Source organism: Dromiciops gliroides, chromosome 4, assembly GCF_019393635.1.
Source record: "Dromiciops gliroides isolate mDroGli1 chromosome 4, mDroGli1.pri, whole genome shotgun sequence".
NCBI lineage: Eukaryota > Metazoa > Chordata > Mammalia > Microbiotheria > Microbiotheriidae > Dromiciops > Dromiciops gliroides.
The window spans coordinates 416,569,728-416,592,100 of NC_057864.1; the positions used below are offsets into that span (position 1 = coordinate 416,569,728).

The 22,373-nt window shown below is 37.2% G+C and overlaps 1 protein-coding gene across 1 annotated transcript in view; it reads left to right on the forward strand.

Annotated features, from left to right (window-relative positions):
• The window catches only part of CCDC18 (coiled-coil domain containing 18), an 89,678-nt gene that overhangs the window by 43,186 nt on the left and 24,119 nt on the right, over positions 1-22,373 (forward strand). Inside the window, 11 exon segments of the mRNA XM_044001670.1 lie at positions 709-843; positions 1,015-1,092; positions 7,020-7,136; positions 8,971-9,138; positions 12,953-13,078; positions 13,080-13,096; positions 16,099-16,262; positions 17,951-18,164; positions 18,794-18,893; positions 19,660-19,776; positions 21,336-21,479. Coding sequence (XP_043857605.1) covers positions 709-843; positions 1,015-1,092; positions 7,020-7,136; positions 8,971-9,138; positions 12,953-13,078; positions 13,080-13,096; positions 16,099-16,262; positions 17,951-18,164; positions 18,794-18,893; positions 19,660-19,776; positions 21,336-21,479 — 1,380 coding nt within the window.

Here is a 22,373-nt window from a genome sequence, read left to right on the forward strand (position 1 = left end):
GAATTTGCTTATTTTTATAGTTTTCTTTCAAGTTATTTTTCTCAATTGTTTTAGTTCCAACTCCTCTAAAATTTCTGATAATAATTTATTATTTGTTATGCTTGTTGTATAGTGGTAACATGGTATAAGTGGAAGGAAAGGGAAAAGTATTTCTTAAACCCCTACTATGTGCTAGACCTTGTAGTAATAAGTACTGCACAAATATTATCTCATTTGATTCTCACAACAGCCCTGGGAGGCAGGTGCTATTGTTATCCCCATTTTATGCTTAAAGAAACTGAGGCAGACAGAGGTTAAAGGACTTGCCCAAGATCACACAGATAGCAAATATCTGAGGCTGGATTTGAACTCGCATCTCTCTGACTGTGTGCCCACTGCTTTATCCACAATGTACCACTTAGTAGCCCAAATAACTTAACCTCTCTTAAGCCTTTGTTTCCTCATATGTCAAATGAGAAGATAGAACTAGGTGATCTCTGATACTCCTTCTAACTCTAAATTCTATGATCAGGTACATCATAGAATATACATTTATTCATTATATGTGTGTATTGCCCTGTTTCCTGAATATATATTTTCCCTTAAATTCTGCTACTTATATGGTCTGTGCTAGTGGAGGGCATATTTCCTTGGCTTGTAATTGCATTAAACATGTTGAAGTCCTGAAAAAAAGATCATGTGTAAATCAATTAATCTTTTTTTATCCAGTTTCAAATTCAGCTAGAAAAGAAAGACCAACAATTTAAAGAACAAGAGAAAACTGTGTCCATTTTGCAACAGGATATCGTATATAAACAACATCATCTTGAATCACTGGATAGACTGTTGCTGGAAAAAAGAGGGGTAAATCATGTTTATAAGTTGTTATTTAAGAGTAAAATAGTTTTTCCATTATCATTTCCTGTTATATAGCTATAATTTCCTAGCCAAAAATTATTTATTGTTTTCCTAGTTATATAGAATGTCTATATGCATCTTCACATATTGTTGTTGGTTGTAACTCTACATTTATAGGAAATGGAGAAGCAGAATACCAAGAAAGATGAATCTTTGAAACTGTTACAGAGCCAAGTATCTGAAGAAACAATCAAAGTTAGTACACCGTCATTATAAAAATTGTTTCTCTTGTTTTAGTAGAGGAGTGTCCAGAACTTTATTTTTACAAATGAATTTTAGAAAAGTTCCTTTGTACAAAAAGGAATAAATTAGAATTGTGTTCTACAAAGTCAGACTTACCTATTATTGAACATATTCTCTTTAAGTACCATTTCCTCATTGTGTAATGTGAGCAACTCTTTATTATTCAGTAGTTAATCATTTAGTTTATAAGTCATTAACGCTTCTCTTCTGGGCACTTTGCCTCTGTGTTCTTGTGTTTTCCCTATTTCGCTGTGCATTAGAACCTCCACTGAAAGGCTAAGAGCAGAAATGAATAGAGAAGGAAATCAAAGCAGCAAAGGTGGTATTTGAAACTCCCAGCTAAAGTGAAGATCTTATATTAGACGTAGATTTCAATTACATTCAATTACAATTTCATAACCTCTGTTTATTCTGGTCAGTATTTTGTTACTAACATTTTTTAAAGATAGCATGAACATAGTGAATAGAATGTTGGTTGCATAATTAGGAAGACTTGAGTTCAAGTCTCCCCTCTAACATGTACTTGCTCTGTAACCTTAGGCAAGTCTCACCTTTTATTTTCCCAGGCAATTCAGTAAGACTTTAAGTTGCAGAGCTAATGTTGATCAGCATTGGTAGAGAGATTTCCTCATTAGACATTTTCTATACTAGTGAAATTATAGATCTGGTTAAAAAAAAGGTTTATATTAAAATGGGATTAAATATGTGATTACCTTTCATTTTTCTGTCATGGTTTAAAAGTATCAAGTAAGCATCTAAAATTACTTTAATTTTTTCATAACAGTCATTCTCTATTTTTCTAAATCCTTTTGTGATTATTTATGAAAACCAATCTTCTGACTTAAAGTTTATATCTATCCTTTGCTAAAAACACTGTCTAAATTTGTTGATTTGTGTGTAATATGTTCCCTCTTCACCCAAATAAACATGTAGGATTGAAATGGACACACACGTGTGTGTGTCTATGTGTATGTATACACACACATATATACATATATATTTAATGTAAAAATTGAAGACATGAAATAATAATTCTGATAAAACATCTATATTGCTGTTGCATGCCCTCTTTTTATTAAGTTCTTATTTGGGAAGTGATTTCCATTAGTAAAAAATAGCTAGATAATATTAAACTAGCAGGGACTCCTAAGAGGCACACATTAAGTTGTAAGTACAAATATTGGCAATACAGTAGTTCTTTCTTATTTAATGCCCGAATAGAACATTATTGAGGGTAGAAGGGGAGAGAAAAATAAAGAAGAAATATGAAAAATTAAGCCCTTATGAATTCAATTTGAGATAGTTTGTAGGCTTAAATATGTGTTATTATTTTTTTATTATCATGAAGTATAAAATGAGTAGCACTGAGAACTTGTAGCATGGTCTCTTAATTCCTTCATTTTAGAGATGAGCAAACATCCTGAGAAGTTCAGCTCCTAAGGTCACACAGGATTTGAGTCATGATTTGAGCTCACATCTTCTGCTTCTAACTCTTGCGTGCATTTCATTGTGCCACAGGCAGAGAGCCCTTTGTTTTCTGTTTGTGGCTATGCCATTGACATAGTGTTTTATTTGGATCATGCCAATTAATTTCTACACACAAAACAAGTATATATCACCTGCTTCCAAACTAAAAGAATATTGCAGAAGTGAAGTCATGAAAGCACATTGGAAAGGAGGCTGTTGCTTGAGATATCATGTTAAAAACCCAGAATCTCCAGGTTCTCTGTGGGTTATAGCAAATTGCGAGTTGAGAAGGATACCCTGATGTTAGCCAAAAATCAAGAGGGGGTCTACCAGAGTAGAGAATGGTCATTAATATTTGGTGGATTGAATTGAATTTTTTGTTGTAGGTAAGATTTAGATGAGGTAAATTCCAGCAATCTTTTCATATTGTTCCATTTTCAGTCCACTAACATGCCGTCTATCAGTAAGCATTTGCTAGGGGTCTGCTACATGCCAGGCACTGTGCTAAACACGGACAATACAAAATCAAAGGACAATTCCTGCCCTCAAGGAGCTCACAGTCTATGGAGGGAGGGAACATGCAAACAACTATATACAGATAAGATATATGCATGATTAATTGGAGATAATAACTAGATAGGAGGCATTTGCATTTGGGCCAGCTAGGTGGTTCAGTGGATAGAGTACCAGTAGAGTCAGAAAGACCTGAGTTCAAATGTGGCCTCAGATATCCTACCTGTGTGACCCTAGGCAAGTCATTTAACCCTGTTTGCCTCAGTTTCCTCATCTGTAAAATGAGCTGGAGAAGGAAATGGCAAACCACTCCAGCATCTGCCAAGAAACACCAAATGGGGTCACAAAGAGTAGGAGGGACTGAACAATAACAACAATTAGATGAGACTGTCTCTGGGAAAAATGTATTTGAAAAGGCAGAAAGGGGGCAATAGGGAAGAATGATAGTATAGAGGACAGTTCCGCCCTGGGTGAAGTTGTACTGGAGGAAAAGGTTGGCCAGTCTCCCAGAAGATCCCTTCAGGGGCAGAAGACAACAAGGTGATTCTTCCTGGATCACTTTTTGGATACATGAGAGTTACCCCTGTAAGTTCTGGGATGTTAGTTTTTTATCATGTAAAAATTATTTAAAATATATCTCCTTAAATTGTATTTTATGCTTTCCTACCTCCTTAAACAGAATGTACTGTGTACATAAAGTTTTCACAATGGCTCAGGCTCATTATGAATATTTTTTATTGTGATGTGCTTCAGCTGTAGTTGGTGGTACAAAGCTAAAAAGGGCTAAGCAAATCCAGAACCCAGGCCAAACAGAGGATTGCCTATCAAGGTAGTGATTGAAAACTGTTAACATTTCTGGAAAACGTTGTTTTTTTAAAACATAGATGTGAAATAAAGTCAGATCTAAACAATTGGGAAAAAATTAACTGCTCACGGGTAGACCGAGCCAACATAATAAAAATGACAATCCTACCTAAGTTAATTTATTTTTTCAGTGCTATACCAATCGAACTATCAAAAATATTTTATAGATCTAGAAAAAATAATAACAATTCATCTGGAAAAACAAAAGCTCAAGGATATCACAGGAATTAATGAAAAAAATAAGAAAGAAGGTGGTTTAGCAGTACCAGATCTCAAGCTGTATTATACAGCAGTAATTATCAAAACAATCTGGTACTAGCTGAGAAATAGAGAGGTGGATCAGTGGAATAGAATAGGTACAAATTACACTATAGTAAATGACTATAGTATCTAGTATATGATAAACCCAAAGATCCAAGCTTTTGGGACAAAAATTCATTATTTGACAACAACTGTTGGGAAAACTGGAAAACAGTATGGCAGAAACTAGGTATACATCAACATCTCACACCATATGATAAAATAAGATCAAAATGGGTACATTATTTACACATAAAGGATGATAGATGCCATGAGCAAATTAACAGAGCATGGAATTGTTTATCTGTCAGATTTATGGGCAGAAGAAGAACTTAGGACCAAAGAAGATATAGAGAGCAAAAGAAAATGTAAAATAAATAATTTTGATTATATAAAATTAAAATGTTTTTATACAAACAAAACTAATATAACTAAGATTATAAGGGAAGCAGAAAACTGGGAAAGAATTTTTGAAACAAGTATCTCTGATAAAGGTCTCATTTCTCATTTCTCAATTATATAGAGAACTGGGTCAAATTTGTAAAAATACAAGTCATTTACCAATTGATAAATGATCAAAGGATATGAACAGGCAGTTTTCAGACAAAGAAATCAAAACTATAATGATGTGATCACTACTGATCAGAGAAATGCAAATTAAAACAACTCTGAAGTATCACCTCATACCTATTAGAGTGGCAAATATAACAAAAAAGGAAAATAGTGGGTGTTGAAGGGGATGTGGGAAAACTGGGATGCTAATTCACTGTTGGTAGAATTGTGAAAAGATCCAGCCATTCTGGAGAGCAATTTGGAACTATGCCCAAAGGGCTATAGAACTGTGCATATCCTTTGATCCAGCAATACCACTGCTAGGTTTATATCCCAAAGACATCCTCAAAAAGAGAAAAAGACCTATTTGTACAAAAATATTTCTAGCAGCTCTTTTTGTGGTGGCTAAGAATTGGAAATCAAAGGAATGCCCATAAATTGGGGAATGGCTAAACAAGCTCTGGTATATGATGGTGATGGAATATTATTGTGCTATAAGAAATGACAAGCAGGATAATTTCAGAAAGGCCTGGAAAGACTTGTATGAACTAATGTATAGTGAAGTGAGCAGAACCAAAAGAGCATTGTGCACAGAGACAGCAATATTGTTTGATGAAGAACTGTGAATGACTTAATTATTCTCAGCAATACAATGATCCAAGATAATCCCAAAGGACTAATGATGAAACATACTCTCCTCCTCCAAAGAAAGAACTGATATTGATAGAACTGACTGAAGCATGCTGTTTTTTACTTTCTTTCATTTTTTTCTTTTATTCAAGTTTTCTTGTACAAAATGACTAATATGGTAATGTTTTACATAATCGTACATGTATAACCTATATCTGATTGCTTACTACCTTAGGGAGGGGTGAAGGCAGGAAGGGAAAGAGGGACAAAATTTGCAACTCAAAACTATACAAATGTTTATTTTTTTTTTAAAAGATAGGTATGGAAGGAGGATCTCTTACAAGTTTAAGAATTTGTATAAGTTTTGGGGAAACCATATTTTAAAGTACATATAAATTCTTCTTCACCAGACCATAATTTTTTCTAAGCCCTTCTTGAGAGTTAGTGATTGAACAGAATTCCAGGTACAAATTATACAAATTTGCAACTTTGATGAGTTTGAAAATTCTGTATAGTTCTTGCTTGATGAGTCAACTTTTTAATGAAATTTTTCTGTAATATTTCATAATAACTACTTGGTCCACAGATTGAATCAATGTAAATATTGGTAGACAGGAATATTTTGAAAATACTACCAAATGCTACCTCATAAAGCAAGCTGTATGATTAAATCCCAATAGAATTCAATCAGATAGTGGTATAAAAACAAAATAATTTAGAAATATTTTAAAGAAATCAGTTCAATTATTGAATTATTATTGAATTATTGAAGTATTATTGAATACCCGTTTGTCTAGGCTCTGGGATTACAAAGATAAAAACAAAAGCTGGTGTGCTTTTGATTTGTTTTTAGCTTGGGACACTGAGCTTTTCTAGACTTCTGAAGTACCATGGTTGTCACACCCCACCTCCTGTGCAGAACTGTTCTGTGACTAATATGCCTTTCGCATAACACAGAGATAGATGCTCAAGAAGCTGTTGAGGTCCCAGTGGCTCTTCACACCCCCCCCCCCCCACCCCGGGATGGGGGGCAAAGCGGGTTAAGTGACTTGCCTAGAGTCACACAGCTAGTAAGCATCAAGTGTTTGAGACTGGATTTGAACTCGTCCTCCTGAATCCAGTGCCGGTGCTTTATCCACTGCACCACCTACTTGTCCCCAGTGGCTCTTTTAATGACCCCCTCTCCTCACATCTTGTAGTGCAGGATTCCTTCATTTTTCATGGCTGATTTTTTTAGTCCCTGCTGTGAGTCAGCTGCTGTCTTAAATCGTTGTTACTCCTCCTCCTCTGGTCTCTGCTGGCTCTTTTCTTTCCTATTCTTTTATGTCTTTTTAAATCTCCTGCAGCATTCCTGAGGTTGTTGCAGAAGGTAAATTTCCAGTAGCCAAGATTTCATTTACTGTATTTCTTTTATCTTTTATAGTCTGGGCTGATAGCGTCAAGCATGGACAAGCATTGACTGAACACTTGTTGGGTGGGGGGTGGTCACTTCCTTTTATTGATCTTATCTCTCTAGGCATGACTTATTTGATGTTTTTGTTACCTGTGACTAGGTCAGACAGTTAGAGTCAGCCCTGGAGATGTGCAAAGAAGAACTCGCTGCACATTTGAGCCAACTGGAAGGAAACAAGGACAAGTTTGAAAAACAAATAAAGAAGAAGTCTGAAGAGGTAATTTATCGTCATGGGTGAGGTACAGCATCACATTTATGAAATGATTCTGGGTGGCTAGTAGGGTTTTAGCAAAGCAGTTTCCAAAATCATGTATAGCAACTAATGTAGAAGACTGGAAGAGGGAAAAATAAGGACAAAATACCAGTATGTCTGGTTGTGAATTAAGAGGGAGTGCTGTTTTCTCTTTCCTTCTAGGGATTAAAAGTAAAAAACAAGAAGTATATAGGATATAGAAAGCCTTTTTAGCTCCATGTTTGCTAGAAATAAACTGTGAAACTAGCATTTGTTCTTTAAAGTTTAACCTGGATTATTAACAATTTCTTAAGTTTAGACAGTCAACAAAATAATAAATCAAGCCCTGGTTTACAGCCAGAAACATTCCCTTGGAAATTATTATAATTATATATTCCAACAAATTTCATTGCAATGGAATATCAGGTTTAAAGTGACCACCTTCCTCCCCTTCACTCAGGCTTAGAAGTTATGAGTTACCCCCAATTTCTCACTATCTATCCCCTCTCATCCAATCAGCTTCCACGTCCTCTTGAAAATCTACCTTTGTAACACCTCTTAGATATGTCCCCTTCTCTCCTCAGACACTCCTACCTGCCTGGTTATGGGGACCTTATCACCTCATAGCTGGACTATTGCAGTAGCATGATGGTTGGTCTCCCTGCCTCAAATCTCTCCTCACCCCCAGCACATCCTCCACTCAGCTGTCAGATTGATATTCCAAAAGCCCAAGTCTGACTGTTATTTTTCCTGGCTCTGTAAAGTATTCCCTTGATAATTTGGTTCAGATAGAACCAAATCAGTAAATTAATTTAGGTAGCACCATTGTTTTTATTATATTGGTACAGCCCAAGAATGGAGACTAGACATTTATGAAAAAGCCCATGATTATAGTTCTCTCTCATATCTTTTTTTAAAATTATGCATATATCTTTAATTTCTGTTCCATTTTTATTTCTGAATCTTTGTCTTCCCCCATTCCCTACCAAGTAAACCATACTTTGTAACAAAAATTTTAAAAGGGGGAAAAATAGTGTGGTAACACCAACCAACATCAACCAAGTCTATGCAATGCAATACAAGTCCTGGAGTCTTCCCCTCTACTTAGAATGGAAAGATGTATATTTTTTCAACTCCTCTCCAGGGTTAATCATTAGTCAGGCATAGCACTCAGTTTGGGCTTTTTCTCACTTTATTTTCTAAAGGATATAGTTCCCTTCTTGACCATATAAATAAATAGTACTCTCAATACTATTTTCCTTTTAAGCAAGGGAAAGTTTCTTTTAAATGAATTTTTTCAAGTAGGAATTTTGGCAGTGCACATAAGCTACTAATGAGTATGTTTTCTGGTTTTTGTTTTGTGGGGCAGTGAGGGTTAAGTGACTTGCCCAAGGTCACACAGCTAGTACCTGTCTGGTGTCTGAGGTCAGTTTTGAACTCAAGTCCTCCTGAATTCAGGGCCAGTGCTTTATCCACTGCACCATCTAGCTTCTCCCAGTGTTTTCTTATTCTATTCTTATGTAGCTGTTCTGTCTAAATGTTTGAAGAATGATGATGATGGTGCATTGCTTCACCTCATGTCATTCTTTTCACATTTATTATTATCCCCTGCTTCCTGTAGAGGTAGTAGAAGGAGCAGACCCACTGAGACAGGAACAGCTGGAAATTCTAGTGGGAGAGTGAGGACTTTTTGTTATTGAAGGCATTTTTTTCAGGTATTACCTTATATTTTATATAAGGTGAGTAGACCCAACTCCGAAATTGTATCGCCTTTCTTATGAAATACTATGTTATCATAATCATTATTTTTTGTTTCTAGGTGTATTGTTTGCAGAAAGAGCTAAAATTAAAAACTCACAATCTGCAGGAGACTGCCCGACAAAATGTTATCTTGCAGCAGACTTTGCAACAACAACAGCAGATGTTACAAAATGAGACTGTACGGAATGGGGAATTAGAAGACTCTCAAGCTAAGCTTGAGAAACAGGTATCGTTCATGTAGGAAACAGAATTGTTAAAAATGAGCCATTTTGTTTTGTATCTTAAATACTCTAGTGGTTCTTGTGGATATGGGTATTCCATCCAAAGACCCAGATTGCAGCCCATACCTTCTCATCTTATGTGCCTTATGTCCACTTAGTAGCTGTATTACTATGGAGAAAGCACCTAACTTCTCTGAGCCTCAATTTTCTCATTTTTAAAAAGAGGACAATCAATAAGTATCTATGTCACAGGGTTATTTTAAGTCTCAAATGAGTTCATGTTTAGACGGCACTTTGGAAACCTCGAACACACTACATTAATGTCAGCTGTTATTATTTTTTCCTTTGGTAAATTCTGCACTGGAGATCGACTGAGGATGCTGGAGTCTTTGTAGCTCTCTTGACTGCATGGATCTATGTGTGTTTTTATTTTTGTTTTTAGTGAGGCAATTGGGGTTAAGTGACTTGCCCAGGGTCACACAGCTAGTAAGTGTTAAGTGTCTGAGGTCGGATTTGAACTCAGGTACTCCTGACTCCAGGGCCGGTGCTCTATCCACTGTGCCACCTAGCCACCCCAGATCTATGTGTTTAAATGGCCTGTCCATTTGTTAATCTTCCTCTTACTCCATAACCAGCTCACCTTTTCTAGTCGTATATTTCTTTGATTATATACTTGCACTCATTTTTTTTTTAAGTGAGGCAGTTGGGGTTAAGTGACTTGCCCAGGGTCACACAGCTAGTAAGTGTCAAGTGTCTGAGGCCAGACTTGAACCCAGGTACTCCTGACTCCAGGGCCGGTGCTCTATCCACTGCGCCACCTAGCTGCCCCCACTTGCACTCATTTTTGCAATATTATGTGCCATGATTTGTAATTATGTAGGATCACTGGAGGAATATTGAATTTAAAGAGATGGGCTTTTGTTTAAGGAACCAACCATTCAGAAAACATGAATTAGATACCTACTATGCTCTACTAAGTGCTAAGGACACAAAGACAAAATATTCCCCTCCTTCAAGAAGCTTACATTATAACGGGGAGACAACATGTACATAAATAAGGATATATAATATATATTCAAGAATATTTTATTAGAATGGCAATGGAAAGCACTAGCAGCTGGGGTATCAGGAGAAAGGTATTGTGTACCAAACCTCAATTAGGCTTATTCCAGCAGATTCAGAGTTTAAAATGAAGTCAGCGCTTTGTAGATGGTAAAATCCATTTAAAAGCTACTTTGCTCCTCAGCCTCCTTCAGTCCTGTGACCTACTCCTTCACTTTGCCTCAGCCACCAGCAAGGATGCTCACACTCTTCATGTCACTATTACTCAAAAGTCTTTCACTTTCCTAATTAAAAACTCTTGTGGATAGAGCACTGGCCCTGGAGTCAGGAGTACCTGAGTTCAAATCCGGTCTCAGACACTTAACACTTACTAGTTGTGTGACCCTGGGCAAGTCACTTAACTCCAATTGTCTCACTAAAAACAAATAAACAAACAAACAAGGGGGCAGCTAGGTGGCGCCAGGTGGATAAAGCACTGGCCCTGGATTCAGGAGTACCTGAGTTCAAATCTGGCCTACAGACACTTGACACTTACTAGCTGTGTTGACCCTGGGCAAGTCACTTAACCCCCATTTGCCCTGCAAACAACAAACAAACAACAAGCTCTTACATTCCCCTCTGACCCTAAACTCCTCTCATTCCACTATATCCTATGTCTTTTCTTGCCTCCACACTATTCTTTCCTCACTGAAGATGTCTAATCCTTCTAGCTCTTAGAACTTTATTTCTTCCCTCTCCACTTTCAACCCAGTAGTTCTTCATTTCAGCTCTACACTGCCTCCTGTTCTCAAATGATCTCTGCCTCCTTGGTCTAACACTACTCGTCTTTCCCAAATCTCAGCCCTAGATTACTCCCACCATCCACATTTTCTGATCTTATTGTGTTCTCCCCAGCTTTTTAGCAGCTAATAACTTGTTATTGCGAGGCAGTCCTATTCCTCCCTAATTGATTCCCTCACCCAAAACTTCTCCTGATCTACTGGTTTCTTCCTGACTGCCTTCAAATATGCCTAAATCTCCCCATCCTTAAAAAAACCTTCTCTAGATTCTGCCAGGCTTTCAAGATAATATCCTGTATTTCTTTCCCTGTCAATATTCAGTACTCTCACTTCCTCTTCTCTCACCCCTCAGCATTTTTTTTTTTTTGGTGAGGCAATTGGGGTTAAGTGACTTCCCCAGGGTCACACAGCTAGTAAGTGTTAAGTGTCTGAGGCCGGATTTGAACTCAGGTCGGCCTGACTCCAGGGCTGGTGCTCTATCCACTGCGCCACCTAGCTGCCCCCCTCAAAGCTTCATTTTATGTGTTGTCTCCCTCCACTAGACTCTGAGCTCATTGAATGTAGAAACTAGTTGTTTGTTTGTGTTCCCTCTTTTTTTTTATCCCCAGACTTCCTAGCACAATGTATGGCAGAGTAGGTGCTTAATAAAGTTATTTTACTGCCTGACTATGTTGACTGAAGGATATAATATCATACTCTAAAATCATCTACCTCAAGCTTTCCTCTTTTCTCTCCTCCCATTTACTGCCAAATTCAAAAAATGAATTAATTTCACCCCTCACCTTGAGGGCAGGCCACTCTATTTTTGGGAAAACATAATTGTTAGGAAGGCTTTCCTTAGACTAAGCTGAAATTCATGCCCCATAACTTTCTGCTAATCACTCCTAGTTCTGTTCTCCAGGGTCAAGTAGAAAAAAAGTTGACTCTCTCTCTTCCATGTCATAACCTTTCAGATAACTGAAGAATTTTCTCTTGTCTATCCTCTCCCACTCCCTTAAGAAGCCTGCTCGTCTTTAGGATAAACTCAGTCGTTCCTTCAAATGATCCCTTTTTCTGGCATACTTTCGTTCCCTTTCTCCAGTTTTCATTCCAGTTTGTCAGTGTTCTCCTAAAAGCTGGTACCCAGAACAAGCCATCAGTATTATGGTCATAAAGTGTATAGTGGGATAATCACATTTATTTTGAATACTAGACTTCTCTGAATATAGTGAAGGAGCAGTAAGGTTATTTGGCTCCCATATCATAATGCTGATTAACATTGAACCCCTTAGGTCCTTTACACATTAATTGTTTCTAGCCTTTACTTCCCCCCATTAGGTTCCTATGCCGTTGATTGTTTTAAACCTAAGTATCAGACTTTAATAGGCTTAATTGTAATACATATTAAATTTCACCTTGTAGGTTTAGCTTGGCATTTTAGTCTGTCAAGATATATTGGGGGGGGGGCAGCTAGGTGGCGCAGTGGAATAAAGCACTGGCCCTGGAATTCAGTAGGACCTGAGATCAAATCCAGCCTCAGACACTTTGACACTTACTAGCTGTGTGACCCTGTGCAAGTCACTTAACCCTCATTGCTCCACAAAACAACAACAACAACAACAATAACAACAAAACAAACAAAAAAAGATATATTTAGGAATTAATTCTTTCATGTTATCCATTTTACTTATCCCAGGTTCATGTCATTCACAAATTTGATAAACATGCCCTCCCATTTGATAAGCCCTCCCAGTTTAAAATATTGAACAGAATAGAGCCAAAGATGGAGACCTTATTAATTAAGCATATTAAGAGAAATTCATGTCCTTTTATCTTTAGGAGATTTGTATTTTTCTTGTATCCAGGGTTTGATTTGGGGGAAGTCCATTTGAGTTAGTATAGTTAAGTGTTTTCATAATATTTTTCTTCTCAAGACTAGTATAGGAAGCCTTAACTGTAACTTAAGAGTTTAAAACACTAACTGAAAACTGTTCATAAGGTATCAAAACTGGACAAGAACTTCAAAAAACAAAAAGAAATCTCTGCAGAAAAGTTGAGAAAAATGGAAGAGAAACTTGAATCAGCCTCTCGTGAAGCAGATACGAAAAGACACAAAGTTATTGAGCCTTACTAACACTGCCAGGTACAACTTTTTCTTATTATTCTATAAAAGCTATAAAGATATAATAGTTTCAGAATTTAGATCGTGTATTGATAGAAGGAGCATTTATAACCAGTAACATTACCTCTTTAAATTTTACTGATTTGCACTTGTGCATCTTAGCAGGATTATAAAGCCATTAGGTTTGAACTCATGTTTTGGTAATTCTACTTATGTTCACTGCCTTAACAGCTGTTCCCTTCCACTAAGCTTCTCAGTCCCCAGAATGTTTCTTAAATATTCTTGGTAAAAACAATTGCTTTTCCCATGTTTTGGAAAGTGTAATTTAATCTAACTGTGTGCATATCACTGGGTGGCTGTGGGTGTATTTTGGTCTGGCCTTTGATATTTCAAAAATGGAGGGAACTCCTGGTGTTGAGACACCCTCCAGATATAGATCAGCCACTCATCTACAACTTGTCTGGCAGCCTGGGGGAGCTGGTATGTGAGTGACTGGGGCACTGAGGTTAACTGTCTGACCTTAGGTGATGTGCCAATGTGTATGTCAGAGGTGAAACTTGAATACAAGTCTCATGGGCTCCAAAGCCAGCCCTCCATCGACCTGGTCACACTGCTGTTCCTGTGTGTATGTCACTTAAGTCATGCATACCCAGCCCCTCAGGTTGGAGGCCAAGGTGTGGATCAAGTGATTGAAGATGGCAATGTCAGATTTAGAGGGTGTATATGATAGAAGTGTTTTGAAATAGTGAATTTCTTGAGTTTTTCCATCTTCATGTGTCTTAAGGGACAAGCAAAACTAAAATAAAACTTTGATCATCAATCAATCTGCAAACACTTATTAAGTGCTCATCATGCCCAGCATGGCTATTGTACCTATGGTTACAAAGGACATAGAAAGGGGAGAGAGGTAGAGCGAAGATGACAGAGTAAAAGCAGGGATTCATCTGAGCTTTCACAAACGTCCTTACACACAACTTTAAAATAACACCTCAAATCAAATTCTGAAGTGGCAGAACCAACAAAAGGTTGGGGTGAAGCCCAGAACTATTTAGGAGATTGGCAGGAAAGGTCTGTCTCAGTTGGGCTGTGGCCAGACCTGGAGCCTAGTACAGACCATGCAACACAGGACATGATGGGGTGATAGCAACAGGCCTTGGAGCTAGTTCATTAGTGGCAGCAGCAGCTTCAGGAGATCTTAACACACAAGATAGTAAGAGGGTTGGACAAGTGGTTAGAAGGAGATTACAAGGGACTCTTTGCTGGCACTGTATGTAGGACCCAGTCTAATTGTCCATACATAGTTCCTGGGCCTAGTCCCAGAGCCAAGAGGAGAACTAGTTCAGTAGCACTTGTGGCTGCAAGAGTACAAGGGGCCCTGGGGCAGCTAGGTGGTGCAGTGGGATAGAGCGCCGCCCTGGATTGAGGAGGACCTGAGTTCAAATCAGTCTCAGACACTTGACACTTACTAGCTGTGTGACCCTGGGCAAGTCACTTAACCCTCATTGCCCTACCCAAAAAGAAAAGAAAAGAAATATATAGCGTTGTTTGCCTTTATATTAAATGGCCCCAGATTGTTACATTTTAAAGGCTGTTTGCTTTTAATAATGAGTTTTCTTCCCTTGCTGTCAGACTGTCACTGTGCCTATCTTTAGCAACCTCCCAAACTCCTTTCTAATTTAATGTTTTTTATCTGCTTTGAACTGGAAAACTGGATAACTAAATTTAGACTGATAATAGAATTTTAGAGCTAGAAAGAACTCCAGTATTCATGTAATTTATTCATATTAGGGTTAAGAGTCTGAAGAACTTTAGTATGTGGACTTTGGGATGTCTGTTTTGTCTATTTGAAGGCCTTTGTTCTTTTACTTTAATTTCCTATGTTCTCAGTTGTATTCTATGTAGTTGAGGTTGCTAATTAAGTGATCTCCAGATATGTAATATCATGGTATCTCCTTAGCACATACAAAGCTGTATAAATTTTAAAATGAAAATGAAAAACTGCTCTAGAGGGAATGCTTTGGCCTTGTTAAATCAGAGCCACGTTACTACTGTTATCATTAGAGTTCATATTTTCTTTGTCAATAGGTAACTATGTCATATAAATAAAAGCAAATATATTGGGGGATAATACTTAGAGGCCTGATTTTAAAATTGTAGTGCTGTTTGTCATTCCACATCTCATAATCTTGTTTACTCAGACTATGAGGCAGCTAGGTGGTACGGTGGATAAAGCACTGACCCTAGAGTCAGGAGGACCTGAGTTCAAATCTCACCTCAGATACTAACTGGCTGTGTGATCCTCTGCAAGTCACTTAATCCAAATTGCCTTAAAACATCCAGGGCCATCTCCAGTCTTCCTGATGTATATCTTGTGTGATGGGTAAAACTAAATGTGTGTGGTCACCTTATCTGTCCCCAGTATGGGGAAAGCTAGCTAGGATTAACTTATAAATTCGAAGCTTCAGCAACAGTTTAGGCGTTAAGCATTTATTAAAGTATATTAGAGGTTAGCAAAGAGAGAACACGTGTCTCTGAAAGAATAGGAAAACCTATCTGCCCTAGAGGAGAGATCAGAGTTCAACATGGCCTGGTTCTTCTGCTACCACCACGAGGTTCCAGCCACCAATTGAAAGAGAGAACAGCACTTCCTGTGGTCCCTAAAGACTGCTTCAAGCTGATTGGTTGAGGGTGCTCTCATGTTTTGAGGTAACATCTGGATGCTGGATTGACCTCAGAAAGGTTGCCCCATGCTCTCCCAGAAGGGGGACCCTGGTAATAATATTCTCACATTTGCCACTGGACCCAGATGGCTCTGGAGGAGAGAGTCAGGTTGGTGACCTTGCACAGGCCTCACTCACTTAAATCCAATTCACTGAAAGTCATGACATCACCCTGATGTCATGGTCCTCTTCAAGAACAAAAGACAAACAACAAGAAGTCAGAATATATCATGAAATTCAATAAAATTTAAGTACTGGAATTAATTTTTCATTTCTTACTTGTTTTATTTCCTTTTTGTTTAGGCACATAAAAATGGAGATGGATCAGTGCAAGGATGAGTTGATTCAAATGGAGAAAGAAATACTTCACCTAAGACGAGATGGAGAGAATAAAACAATTCAGTTAAATCATTTAGATATGACCTTAGAACAAACACAGACAGAACTAGATAAAAAAATGAAAGCTGGTAAGCAATAGCTTAACTGGGCTTAGCTGTCAGCTCATTTCGTTCAGTCTCTTTCTTGCTAAATTCAATGACCTTTTCTCGATCCTAATCCTCCTTAGCTTCTGTTTTCTACTCCTTCCTTATGTATACTTTCCCTCCCTAGGTTTTATGATACTGATCTGCCATGATTCTCTTCCTACCTGTCCATTTAATGCTTTTCAGTCTTATTTGCAGGTTCATCATCCATGCCTTGTACCCTATGTGTGGGTATATTCCTGGACTCTGTCTTGGATGATATTCTTTTCTCTCTCTACGTTCTGTCTTGATGAGTTCATCAGTTCCCATGGAGTCAATCTACATATCCAGCCCTCATCTCTCCTCTGAACTCCAGTCCCACATCTACAAATGACTGCTGTTTGAACATCTCTACCCGGATGTTCCATGAGCACCTCAAACTCAACATGTCCAAAACAAAACTCATGATCCTTCCCCTTACACCCACCCATCCTCATAATTTCTCAATGTCTGTTGAGTTAGGAATCTTCCCATTACCCAGTTTGCAACCTAGAGTTATATTCCACTCTTCCCTCATCTCCTTCATTTCCCATGTCCAATCAGTTATCAATCCTTGTTGACTCTTCTTCAACCCCATATCTCATATTCATTTTCTTCTCTTTCCTTGTACCACAAGCACCCTAGTACAGACCCTGTCACCTGGCCCAAAGTGTTAGCCTCTTCATTGACCTCTAGTCTCTCTCCTTAGAATCCATTGCCCAATGGGACAGCTAGGTGGCGCAGTGGATAGAACACTGGCCCTGGAGTCAGGAGGACCTGAGTTCAAATTCGGCCTCTGTACCCTGGAAAGTCACTTAACCCCAATTGCCTCAACAAAAAAAAAAAAAAAAAAAAGAAAGAAAAAGGGTCCATCGTCCACACATCTGCCAAAGCAAGATCTCTAAAACACAAATCTGACCCTGATGCTCCACTTTGAGACACAAGAAATTTTTGTGACTCCCTGTGGCCTTTGGGATTAAGAAGAAACATCTCTGAATAACATCTAAACCCCTTTACACTCTTTTTCCAACTCAGTGTTCCAGGCTGAACAGCATTTCTCTCTTGCATTCTGTGCTTCAGTCAGACTGGCCTACTTACTACTACCTTTATGTGACATATTCTCTCCCACCCTCATGCCTTTGAAGAGTTTACTTCCCCCCACCCCCACCCCCATCCTGGAATGCTCCCCTTCCTCAACCCTGCCACTTGCAATACGTAGCTTTCTTCAAGGCTCAGCTCAAATGCCACCTCCTTCAAGAAGCTTTTTCTGATGCTCTCAGTTTCCAATTCACCCCCATCACGGTGTATTTACTTAACTGTAAACATGGTGTTTCCACCTCCCCCAGCAGAATGTAAGCTCATTGAGGGCAGGGGCTGTCTCACTTTTGTATTTGTGTCCTAAAACTTAGCTTAATACTTGGCACATAATAGTCAATTAATAAATGAATGTCAATTTGATTGAGTTTTGAAATGTAATAAAGTGAGAATTTAGGATTATAAGATTGGAAGGGACTATGAGTGTTCAGTGTTTTCCTATTTTTTTCCTTATAATCACTTGAAAATTATTCAAATTTAGTTTTAATTATGATTATTTACAGAGATTGCAATACTGAAATACTAGATTATGCTTTTAAAATTACTCTCCCTCATAACAGTGAAAGAGTTAGAAAAACTTCAGCAACATTCTCAAAGTGATCTAAAGGAAGCCTTGCAGAAACGAGAAGAGCTAGAGACTGAACTGCAAAATGCTCATGTAGAATTAAAAAATACTTTAAAGCAGCTACAAGAATTGCGAGATGTACTGCAGAATGCTCAAATATCTCTCGAAGAAAAGTATTCCACTATAAAGGATCTCACAGCAGAACTCAGGTAAGTTAAAGCATTTTAAGTGATACTACAATTGAATTATTTCTTTTTGTTTGTTTGGGTTTTTTTGTGGGGCAATGAGGATTAAGTGACTTGCCCAGGGTCACACAGCTAGTGAGTGTCAAGTGTCCGAGGTCGGATTTGAACTCAGGTCCTCCTGAATCCAGGGCCAGTGCTTTATCCACTGCGCCACTGTATCCACTGTAGCTGCTACTACAATAGAATTATTTCACATTAGGACCTTCTCAAGTTACTGTAAATCAGAAAGGGCCCAGATATATGAAATTATGGCTACCCTTGTTCCCCAAACTATCCATCTATTAGACTGATAATCTCCATTGTCATTGTGCCATGTTGTTCACAGCATAAGATCTTCGTGCCAAGGATAGGCTTAGCCCCATATGTCACCATTGGGCTAGAGCTGTTGGCACCGGGATTCTGGGGGTTAGTAACAGATAGTAAGTGCTGGGCTAGTGTTTGGCAGAAGTGAATGGGGCTAAGGAGCTGCATCAGAACAATAGTGGGAAGCAGTATGTAGCTTCCAGGAAAAATTACTAGTTAAATCTGTTAATAAAGTTAAAATATTTTCAGTATCCCTTTTGTTCTTTGTGTTTTCTTTTGTCAATTTGTAGAGAGTGCAAGCTTGATATTGAGGACAAAAAGCAAGAGCTTCTTAACATGGACCAGGCACTGAAAGATAGAAATTGGGAACTGAAACAAAGAGCAGCTCAAGTCAGTTTCTTTAATGATTCTTTAATAGATTTGTATATTGCAACACATTTATTTATTTACTTATTTACTTACTTTTTTTTTTTTTTTTGCGGGGCAATGAGGGTCAAGTGACTTGCCCAGGGTCACATAGCCAACACGTGTCAAGTGTTCAAGGCCAAACCTGAACTCAGGTCCTCCCGAATCCAGGGCTGGTGCCCCATCCACTGCGCCACCTAGCTGCCCCCTATTGTAACATGTTTAAACAGAGCTTGATGTCATTTACTGAATTGATGTGTGAATTCTTAAGTTATAAGACTGGGATATCTGAGCTTTTGAGTCCTCCTGGGCTAGATAATGTAATAAAACAGGAATTAAAGGATTTGGTTCCTAGTTATTAGAAGGGGGAGAAAGAAGTTTGAAGGATGAGGACAGAAGTAAGTTTTTGGCAGCTTTTAAGTAGTAATCTTTGGGTGGAGTTGTTTGTTTTGTTTTTTAACTAATAATCTTATTATTCACCAAACTGATATGTTCTAAATGATCTTATTTGAGATTATATTAGATTTCTGTTCGTTAGATTCATAATGTATGTGTGCCGTTTATGATTTGAAATGGAGTTTTTAGTTTAGCCCTTTAATAATAAGAATGTGTTTGAATTCTTTACACTTCCCATGAATTTACAATATATTTTGTACTAACAATTAAAAACATGAGTATTCCTAATAACTTTGTTGTTGTAGTAGAAAAGAATCCTTAACAATTCTGTGTATTTATTTGCTTTCATATTTAGGTTACACAGTTGGATATTACTATTCGTGAACATAGGGGAGAAATGGAACAAAAATTAATTAAATTAGAGGGTACTCTGGAGAAAACAAAACTAGAACTTAAGGAATCCAATAAACAGGTAACTTAATTACACAAAATTTTCATAAAGCCTTTGGATGCTGTGAAACTTAAGTAATTTGGATTGTAGGTATAGTAAAAAAAAAAAACTAATTTTTATTTTAAAGTACAGACACGACACCATTATATATTATCACAAATATTATGACAAAAATAGCTACCATAGGCAACAAAAACCAATAATAATAATAACTCATTTATGTAGCACTTTTTCCTTTGGGTAGCAAATTAGAAGTTCATATTAGCAAAAAAGAAAATTTACTACTTGTTACACCAAAAGTGCAAAAATTGGTTCCATAGAAAATGTAACCTGAATTTTAAAATGTTTACACTTTAAAACTATACAAGGACTTTATGGCATCCTTTATGTTAAAAGAGATATAACCTGAAATAATTTTAAAAATCATATAGTTGGAAACTCTTTTTAAACTCTTTTTTGAGGATTTTTAGCAAGGAAATGATGTAATCATAATTGCACATTAAAAAGTTTAAACTTGTAATAATGTGTAAAGGTCAGATTGTGGTGAGAAGAGAATAGAGATGGGTTGACTAGTTAGGAATATATTTAAGTTGTTAAAGAAGAGCTAATGGAGGCCTGAATTAGAGTAGTGGAGTGGACATGAAGTGACAGAACTGACAGATATTTTAGAAATTTAATTAATAGAACTTAACAACTGATAAGATATAGGGGCTGAAGAAGGAAGAGAAGTCAAAGATAAGTCCAGAGTTTCAAGCCTGGGTGGTGGAAGAATATTGTCACCATTAATAGAAATAGAAAAATCAGACAGAAACCTGGGAAATCTGATGAATTTGTTTTAGCTGTATTAAGTTTGGAGTATCATGGAAAACTGATAGAAATTCCATGTAAAGAGTTGGAAATATAGTTCTGTAACTCAGAAAATGATCATTGACGGAAATAGATTGATTTGGGAATCAGCCCCATAAAAATCATCCTGAAGCCATGGGACTGTATGAGATGACCATAGCAAGATTATAGTGAGTTATGGGAAAGCAGGTGCTAAAGTCAATGCAGGTAGATAAGTGTTTTGGAGGTCAAAAGATAGCAAAGAATATTGAGAATACCAAAGTGTGAATATCAGAAGGGAAGTGGTTAAGGCCACTGACTTAAAATCATTTTTCAAATTAAGTTTTAGTTTAGGTAAAAGACTTAGTTTTTTGAATTTCTTTATGTGGACCAAATAAATAGGTAAGAAAGATGACCACAATTTGTGATGGAAAAACTAATAAAGTACAGTTTAATTATTTTGCCAATAAAATAGAAATATTCATTGGTATATAACTGTATTCATGTAAATGCATATAACATAATTTGTATTCCATAAGTGTAAGAACTTTTCCTTTTAAAAAATATAAAATACTTCTTAATAACAGGATAGAATATAGACCTTTTAAGTCAACATTTTGCTTATTGTAGGCTTAAAAGAATAATACGTTTCTGCTTATTTAGAACCTAGTTATATTAAGGAATTTCCCCTCCATATGTAAACATAACAGTTAAGATCTGTCATGATAACCTTAATTAGTTTTTTTAACATCCAGATAGAAGTGTTAGAAGAAGACTTACAAAATTGCAAAGACCAGCTTCGTGAAAAAGAATTTGAAGTGCTACAGAATGAACAAGAGATTAATCAATTGAAAAAGGAAACAGAAAGAAAACAAAAGAAAATAACTGAGGTTGAGAATGTAAGTTATTCTTCTGAATGATTTTCCCCCAAGAAAACCAACCTCTTTGTTTAGTCATTCACCCTTTATTGTGCATGAGTGACATTGCAAAGTGCTTTAATGTTTACTGATCAAACTTCTTAAGTTATTTTCTCAGTTTTTCTTGATATTTCTTATAACTGATTGGACATAGGAAGTGAAGGAGATGAGGGAAGAGTGGAATATAATTCTTGGTTGCAAACTGGGTAATAGGAAGATTCCTAACTCAACAGACATAGAGAAATTATGAGGATGGGTGGGTGTAAGGGGAAGGATCATGAGTTTTGTTTTGGACATGTTGAGTTTGAGGTGCTCATGGAACATCCGGGTAGAGATATTCAAACAGCAGTCATTTGTAGACGTGGGACTGGAGTTTAGAGGAGAGATGAGGGCTGGATATATAGATTGACTCCATGGGAACTGATGAACTCATCAAGACAGAATGTAGAGGGGCAGCTATGTGACGCAATGGATAAAGCACTGGCCCTGGATTCAGGAGGACCTGAGTTCAAATCTGGCCTCAGACATTTGACCCTGGGCAAGTCACTTATCCCTCATTGCCCTGCAAAAAGAAAGAAAGAAAGAAAGGAAGGAAGAAAGAAATGAAAAGACAGAACATAGAGAAGAGAAAATCTTGATATTTTCTTGATATTTCTTATTAAGCATTTGCTCCCATTTAACCAATATTGATTCCATAGATACTTTATACTGTACAGATCATTTTACATACTGTATGTGCCTAAAAACATTGTTTAAACAATTTTTGGATATAGAATCACATTTTCAGTACAGTGGAGAAAAGTCATCTTTAAAAGCATACTGTGGTAAATTTTGCTAAGTGAGGATTCAGCTCCTTTTGTTTAAAGTGAGGCACAG